General features: G+C 36.4%; 1 protein-coding gene and 1 non-coding gene across 2 annotated transcripts in view; one reads left to right on the top strand and one right to left on the bottom strand.

Moving 5' to 3' along the window:
• Positions 1 to 7,111, bottom strand: part of LOC129312594 (uncharacterized) — a 13,229-nt gene extending 6,118 nt beyond the window's left edge. The window contains exon 1 of the mRNA XM_054955256.1: positions 6,607 to 7,111. Within this exon, the coding sequence (XP_054811231.1) occupies positions 6,607 to 7,089 (483 nt within the window). The 5' untranslated portion in view covers positions 7,090 to 7,111. The remainder of the gene's footprint in view (positions 1 to 6,606) is intronic.
• An 803-nt stretch (positions 7,112 to 7,914) lies between these two features.
• Positions 7,915 to 8,021, top strand: LOC129314733 (small nucleolar RNA R71). The gene has a single exon (XR_008594242.1). It is a non-coding gene; the product is annotated as a small nucleolar RNA R71 (small nucleolar RNA).
• Positions 8,022 to 8,755: the final 734 nt, after the last annotated feature.

The following is an 8,755-nucleotide window of genomic DNA, read 5'->3' as shown; positions in this document are numbered from 1 at the left end:
TGCCATCTCTCATCTTCTACCAAACAAGTGCAAGATATATGGTCTTAATTAAGAAGTGAAACAAATTCTAGAGGGTACATCACGAACAATTAATCACACATGAGTGTTTAGTCTCTTCCATGAAGGTAATATGCCACTCTAATCCATTAATTCAAGGTAAAAGAATGTTCACTTCACCATTCAATCCTAAAAATTACCAGACAACATCTCAAGAATCAAAATATCCATTCAAGAGCTAGGTAATTTTAAGTAACCTCAAACAAAACAAAACAAAGCAATTTTTTTTTAATTAATTTTTTTAAATTTTTTTTTTTACAAAACCAAACAAACAAAACAAAATGTTTAATTTCTCTCCCCCACTCTTAAATCATGCATTGTCCTCAATGTATGTATAGACTATGATAAAATAAGGTGAGATTAATAATGAATGCATAACAAAAATGTGTTGCAGAATTTTTTTTTTTTCAAACTAAAGCACAAGACAAAGAAGTCAAATAAAGAAAAACGTCTAATTTTCCTACTAGGTTCATCTCCCCCAACTTGAACTATACCTAACCATTAAATATATCAATTAAAGGAAAGTAAAAGCTCAAGGTTGGAGAGATACAACATACATGGTGGTTCAAAATATGTTTAGAGAAGTCCTCCTCCTTTTGAAGTGATTTGGCATCTTTACAGAGCTTGCATAGGTGACCATTGATTTGCATGTGGGAACCCGTGGCTTTATTCAATGAGTTGCAAAACCCCATAGGGAAACACCTTGGTCACTAGATATGGTCGCCTCCTACTTAGACTTCAACTTGGCATGCTTATGAAAACCTTGTTTGGAACAAGAGGACTTGAGTCTCCTTCTTGAAACGTTTTTCCTCAAGATTAGAAGGTGATAAATCATTATAAAAGTGTCCTAATTGACAATAAAAGTGGGTAACAATGTGTTCTATCAATTCTCCCCACACTTAGCTTTTGCCTCCGGGCAAAATCAAGTGAAAAAGTTCCAAAAGAAACTATAAGACAAAAAAAAAGGAAAAAAAAATGTTTCAAGTCACTAATACTAGCTTATGAACTTCTTACAAATTATTAATCAATGTTTCAATAATTAGACACAAGAATTATGCACATCACACACACAAACCCTTACCAAGAATCAATGTCAAAGAGTAAGCCTCTCTAGGTTAAGTGTTTGCTCTCATCACTCAAAGTGTATAAGGTGTTAATTTTCACTCAATTTCTTAGGATAAACCCTACTATAATTTGTAACCCTTCTACATCTCCATCACTAAATAGCACTTGCAATCAAGAATCAAGTGGACTTTATTAGGTTGTGATATAGGTAATGAAAGGATGTCTAAGAAATGCATGTATATAAAAAAAAATAGGTTAGCATCAAATAATGCTAAATCAAGATATATCCCCTTAATATGCAAAGCATAACCTAACTCAATTGAGTGAAACCTTAACACAATGAGGATGGAAGAAAATAAAGAAATAATAAAACAAATGGAATGGATGAGCTAGGCAACTTTTTATTTTTTTTTTTCTTTCTTTTTTTTTATTTCTCTTCTTCTTTTTTGTCTTCTTTTTCTAGCAACTTTATTTCTTTTCTTTTTTTAATATTTTTTAAATCTATCTTTGTGTTTTTTTTTTGGTTGCCCCTAACTCTTTGAAAACAATGGAAGTAATGGATGTAATGGTGTAGCAATAAAGGATAAAGAGTAATGGATAGAAAAATAATAATAGGCATCCACTCATTTGATCTAGGACATGCAATGAATATTAAAAAGACATATAAAAGTGTAACATGCATTCCTTGGGGAAAATAGGGTGAATATATATATATATTATATTTTAAGAATCAAACCAAAGGCTCAAAGTGGCTAACAAAGGATAATAAATGATAATAGGTTGGCTATTTGGCTTTTGGCTATTTTTTATGAATGCCATCTCTCATCTCCTATCAAACAAGTGCGAGATATGTGGTCTTAATTAAGAAGTGAAACAAATTCTAGAGGGTAACATCACTAAGGAATTAATCACACATGAGTGTTTAGCCTCTTCCATGAAGGGTAATATGCCACTCTAATCCATTAATTCAAGGTAAAAGAATATTCACTTCACACCTATTCAATCCTAAAAATTACCACATCTCAAGAATCAAAATATCCATTTAAGAGCTAGGTAATTAAGTAACCTCAAACAAAACAAAACAAAGCAATTTTTTTATTTTTTTTTTAAATTTTTTTTTTTGCAAAACCAAACAAACAAACAAAATGTTTATTTCTCTCCCCCACACTTAAATCATGCATTGTCCTCAATGTATGTATAGACTAGTGATAAAATAAGGTGAGATCAATAATGAATGCATAACAAAAGTGTGGTGCAGATATTTTTTTTTTCAAACTAAAACACAAAACAAAGAAGTCAAATAAAGCAAATAACTCTAATTTTCCTACTAGGTTCATCTCCCCCACACTTGAACTATACCTATCATTAAATATATCAATTAAAGGAAGTAAAAGCTCAAGGTTGGAGAGATACAACCTTATCATGGTGGTTCAAAAACATGTTGAGAGAAGTCCTCCTCCTTTTGAAGTGATTTGGCATCTTTGTAGAGCTTGCATAGGTGACCATTGATTTGCATAGTGGAACCCGTGGCTTTATTCAAGAGTTGCAAAACCCCATAGGGAAACACCTTGGTCACTAGATATGGTCCCTCCCACTTAGACTTCAACTTGGCATGCTTATGAATAAACCTTGTTTGAACAAGAGGACTTGATCTCCTTCTTGGAACTTTTTCCTCAAGATTAGCTTGTCATGAAGGATCCTTGTTTTCTCCTTATAGATTCCTAGAAGACTCATAGGCATCCAACCTAAGCTCCTCAAGTTCTTGCATTTGAAGAAATCTCTCCTTAGCCGAAAGATGGAAATCCAAGTTAGTTTCTTGATGGCCCAATAGGCCCTATGCTCTATCTCCACAGGGAGGTGGCAAGCCTTTCCATACACCAATCGAAAAGGAGACATGCCAATGGGAGTCTTATAAGCGGTCCGATAAGCCCACAAAGCATCCTCTAAGTGTAAAGACCAATCCTTCCTATTTGTGTTCACCACCTTGGTTAGGATCTTCTTGACTTCTCTATTTGATACTTCGGCTTGGCCATTAGTTTGGGGATGATACGGTGTAGAGATTTTGTGATGCACCCCATATTTAGCCAAGAGAGCCTTCATCATCTTGTTGCAAAAGTGGGATCCTTGGTCACTTACCAAGGCCTTAGGAACTCCATACCTACAAAAAATATTAGATTTGAGAAACTTCAAAACAATCTTAGCATCACAAGTTCTAGTAGGAATGGCTTCAATCCACTTTGAAACATAATCAACACCAAGTAATATGTACTCAAAACTAAAGGATGGTGGAAAGGGACCCATGAAGTCAATGCCCCAAACATCAAAAATCTCACAAAAAAAAATGGGTTGTTGAGGCATTTCATGTCTCTTACCCCAACTACTAACCTTTTGACATTTCAAGCATGCTTTACAAAATTTATAAGAGTCTTTAAACAAGCTAGGCCAATACAATCCACAATCTAAAACCTTCCTAGCTGTCTTATTTGAGCTAAAATGACCACCACATGCATGAGAGTGACAAAATTCAAGAACAGAAGGCACATCAACATCATCAACACACCTCCTAATCACTTTATCACTACAAATCTTCCACATCAAAGGTGGTTCCCAAATGTAAAATCTAGACTCTCTTTTCAATTTTTCAATGGCAAAACGTGAAGCACAAGGAGGCAAGACTCCACACTCAATATAGTTAGCAAAAGAGGCATACCATGGAGGCTTAGATGAAATGGCACACAATGCCTCATCAGGAAATGAATCACAAGGAATAGTAGGGTTAGAGTTTACCATAGTAGCTTTTAAATGAGGTAGTCTAGACAAATGATCCGCTACTTGATTGGTAGAACCACTCCTATCCCTTATCTCCACATCAAATTCTTGCATCAAGATCACCCATCGAATCAAGCGAGGCTTAGAATCTGTCTTCTTAAACAAGTACCTCACAGCAGCATGGTCAGTGTACACAACAACTTTAGAGTTAAGAAGATATGATCTAAACTTATCAAGTGCAAAAACAATAGCAAACAACTCTTTCTCAGTTGTGGTGTAATTAACCTGAGCTGAATCTAGGGTCCTAGATGCATAAGCAATCACATATGATAACTTGCCCTCTCTTTGACCAAGCATAGCTCCCACAGCAAAATTAGAAGCATCACATGACAACTCAAAAGGCAAAGACCAATTTGGGGCTTTAAGAATGGGAGGGGAAATGAGCATGCTTTTCAAAGTGTCAAAACTCCTTTTGCAAGCATCATCAAAAACAAAATCAACATCTTTTTGTAAGAGTTTAGACATAGGCAAAGCAATTTCACTAAACCCCTTTATAAATCTCCTATAAAAGCCTGCATGTCCCAAAAATGATCTCAAATCTTTCAAACAAACAGGATATGGCAAAGAAGCAATCACATCTACTTTGGCCTTATCCACCTCTATGCCATTGGAAGAAATCAAATGGCCTAAAACAATTCCTTTATCTACCATGAAATGGCATTTTTCAAAGTTAAGCACAAGCTTCTTTTCAATGCACCTACCAAGCACTTTATCTAAAGAATGCAAGCATGAATCAAAGGACTCACCATACACAGTAAAATCATCCATAAAGACTTCCATGCAATGTTCAATAAAATCACAAAATATGGACATCATGCATCTTTGAAAAGTACCAGGTGCATTGCAAAGACCAAAAGGCATCCTCCTATAGGCAAATGTACCAAAGGGGCATGTAAAGGTAGTCTTATCTTGGTCACTAGGAGCTATAGGAATCTGAAAATACCCACTAAACCCATCTAGGAAGCAATAATGGGACTTGGAAGCCAATCTCTCAAGCATTTGATCAATAAAAGGCAAAGGAAAATGGTCCTTCCTAGTCACATTATTGAGCTTCCTATAGTCTATGCACACTCTCCAAGCATTTTGAACTCTAGTTGGAACAAGCTCTCCTTTCTCATTTTTTACCACAGTAATCCCCCCTTTCTTAGGTACAACTTGGGTTGGAGACACCCACTCACTGTCAGCTATAGGATAGATGATCCCAGCACTAAGTAGCTTAACAACCTCTTTCTTTACCACATCTAAAATCAATGGGTTAAGTCTCCTTTGTGGTTGCCTAATGGGCTTAGCATTGTCCTCAAGAAAAATTTTATGTGTGCACACAATAGGGTCAATACCAGGAATGTCAGCCAAAGTCCAACCAATAGCATGTATGTTCTTTCTCAACACATCAAGTAATGCATTTTCTTCCTCAAGAGATAAAGAGTTAGAAATTATTACCGGAAGCTTCTCATTCTCAATGAGATATGCATACTTGAGATTGGATGGTAAAGGCTTCAACTCCAAGGTAGGTGGCTCTACACAAGAGGGAATGAGCTTCTTCAAGTCTAATTTGGTGGAATATTCCATGGTACTATCTTGTCTTTTAGGCTTCTCACTTGTTTTTGATTTCTCCTCTTCTTTCTTTACAGCCTCCCCCTTTTCTTGCAACTTGTCCTCAAGTGCTTGGACTTGAGCCACGGCCTCGACATGTGAAAGTGTAGAATTTTCCTCCAATAGCTTGGGAATCCTAAGAACATCAAGCTCGAGTGGAGAAAAACTCATAGATTCGGCCTTAATGGCTTTAGTACCTACAACACAAGAAGATATACCCTTCTCAAGCATTTCAAGATCAAGCATAGGAGATATTTTAAACAAATCATGAGAAGAAGTAGTTGCATCATTCAAGCATGCATCAATCTCTAAACAAATAGGACAACTACATCCATCAATACATGTAGTAGTAACAAGAGACAAATCATCATCAACATGTGAGAAAGAATCAAGCATGTGAGACTCACAAGCATCATGAAGCAATAACTCAATGGAACTTACACCTAACAAAGAATAATCCTCAAAAGGATGTTTCATTGCTTCATATATATTAAAAATAACATGATCCTCTCCACATTTCAAAATCAAACTACCTTTTTCCATGTCAATCAATGTACGGGCAGTCCTCATAAATGGCCTTCCTAAAATCAAAATATCATCCCCACTCCCTTCTTTTGACATATCAAGCACATAGAAATCCACAGGAAATAATAGACCTTTAACACAAACCAACAAGTCTTCTACTACTCCATGTGGTCTTCTAACACTTCTATCCGCTAATTGGCATATCATAGGTGTCTTATGCATGCAATCAAGACTCAAGGCATGATAAATTGAAAGAGGCATAACATTAATGGCTGCACCTAAGTCTATCAATGCATGAGAAAAATGTGTGTTGCCAATCTTGCATGGAATTGTGAAGGAACCAGGGTCCTCACATTTTATAGGGAGTTGAGGCTTCATGATAGCACTCACAGATGAGGGTAATTGTACCCTTGCATTAGGCCTAAATTTTCTTTTATTTGTACAACAATCTTTCAAAAATTTGGCATACTTAGGAAAGTTCTTAACTACATCCATCAAGGGTACATTAACATGAATCTTATGGAAGAAATCATATACCTCTTGATCAAATTGTCCCTTTACTTGCTTAGGGACCACTTGTGCTTGTGGAAAAGGAAGCTTCTTCATAATCTCTTGACTTTGCTTTCCTTCTTCCTTCCTTGAACTCTCCTTTCTTGTTTCACTTTGCTCGGCCTCTCCCTCTTTTTCCTTACTAAACAACTCGGCCATAGTCCCCTTTTTCACCTTAGATGGTGGTTGCTCACATATGATCTCCTCAATGTTTTCATCCTCATCATCTCTACAAAAAGATGCATCATTAGGAGCAAAAGAAGAACTAGAAACATTAACATCAATTGAAGAATTTAAAGAGGGCTTCTCGGCCTTCCCTTGTCTTTTGTCTTCTTGCACTCTTTCTCCCAACTCCTTGCCACTCCTCAATGTGATAGCATTAAGATTAGCTTTAGGATTAGCAACGGTGTTGGATGGTAATGTAGAGGCTTGAGCATTGGCTGCACTTAATTGGTTAGCAAGCATATTCATTTGAGAAGTAAGGGCATCAATTTTAGAGTTCATGTTCTCACACTTGTTACCCATACTCTCTACCTTGTTCCCTAAGCCATCATACATGTTTTTATACAAGGAGTTCATTTCAATCAACTGCTTACGTAACACATTCACATCATTAGAAGAGTTGAATTAGAAGAACTCTCAATTGGAACAAGCCTCCTATCACTATAAGAATTAGAAGAAGGTGCAAGAGAATTACCACTTGGATTGTAGCTTTGAGAAGAGCTACCTTGAGACAAATGAGGTGGAGGGTCACGGCCAAAGGTGTTTTGATAGGATCCTCTTTGTTGATTGTCTTGTAAAGCCACATTTGGATTTGAATAGGAGAAATTAGGATGGTCTCTCCATGAAGGGTTGTAAGTATTAGAATAAGCTCCTTGCCCTTGCCTCCCACCATAGGATTGTTTTCCATTGTAGATAGCATTTACTTGTTCAAACTTAATAGGACAATTGCTTTCTACATGCATAGGTGAGTCACAAAAAGTACAAGAATAAGGGACAAGTGCTTGAGAAGTACTTACATTGCTCACTTGAGATATTTGTGGAGCCAACATTCTCCCAATCTTGGCAGCTAGCAAGTCCACATATGAATCATTAAGAATTGAGGAACCTACCATATTCACATTTCTCTTTTCCCTTGTAGAGTATTGAGCACCACTTGAAGCCATCTTGTCAATTAGTTCCCAAGCCTTTAAGGAAGTGAGGTCAATCAAGCATCCACCACTAGCGGCATCAATGTTAACTTTGTCTCTTGGAATCAAGCCCTCATAGAAATATTGGACTAAATTCTCACTAGAAATTTGATGGTGTGGGCATTTAGCCAAAAGGCCTTGGAATCTAGTCCAATACTCATAGAGACTCTCATCCTCTCCTTGTTGGACCCCATAGATTTGCTTTCTCAAATTGGTGACCTTGGAATTTGGAAAGAATTTATCTAAGAAGAGTCTTCTTAGCTCGGCCCATGTGCTCACTTTCACATAAGAAGGGTAGTTGAAATACCACTCCTTTGCTAAACCTTCAAGAGAAAATACAAAAGCCTTAGCTTGAACATCATCAACATTTACATGCATAGGCTTCATAGTATCACAAACCAATAGGAGAGTATGCAAAAACCTATGGCAATCCTCTCCCGGTAACCCATGAAATTTAGGCAATGCATTAATCAAGGAGGATTTAATTTCAAATTGAACATTAGTAGGAGGAACATATAAGCCATAAGGATTATCATGCCAATTAGGTTGAGTTAATTGCCTAATGCTCCTCTCCTCTCTAGGGTTATGCAAGCCTTCAAATTCATTATTAACATGGCCATCATCATGCAAATTCTCATTCCCATTCCCATGGCCCTCATTATGCACATGCTCATGTCCTAAGATACCTTCCATTGTTGAATTACAAACCAAATGAGAATCAAGAATAGGTTGTGATCTTCTCAATCTAGAAATAGTTCTTTCAATTTCTGGATCTAATTCAACAAAAGAGGTATGTTTTCTTCGGGTCATGCACTAATCAAGCTCAAGAAAATTAAGAACAAAGAACAACTAAACTAAAATGCAAATCAACACGAAACAATTCAAAACACACAAAAGCAAGAGAAATAATTTTTTTTCTTTTTTTTTAATAAACTCAATAGCAACAA

The sequence above is a fragment of the Prosopis cineraria genome, unplaced genomic scaffold (assembly GCF_029017545.1).
Source record: "Prosopis cineraria cultivar Desert tree isolate PC_DT_omini unplaced genomic scaffold, ASM2901754v1 PC6, whole genome shotgun sequence".
Lineage (NCBI taxonomy): Eukaryota > Viridiplantae > Streptophyta > Magnoliopsida > Fabales > Fabaceae > Prosopis > Prosopis cineraria.
This window is presented reverse-complemented; position numbering and strand designations above follow the sequence as displayed.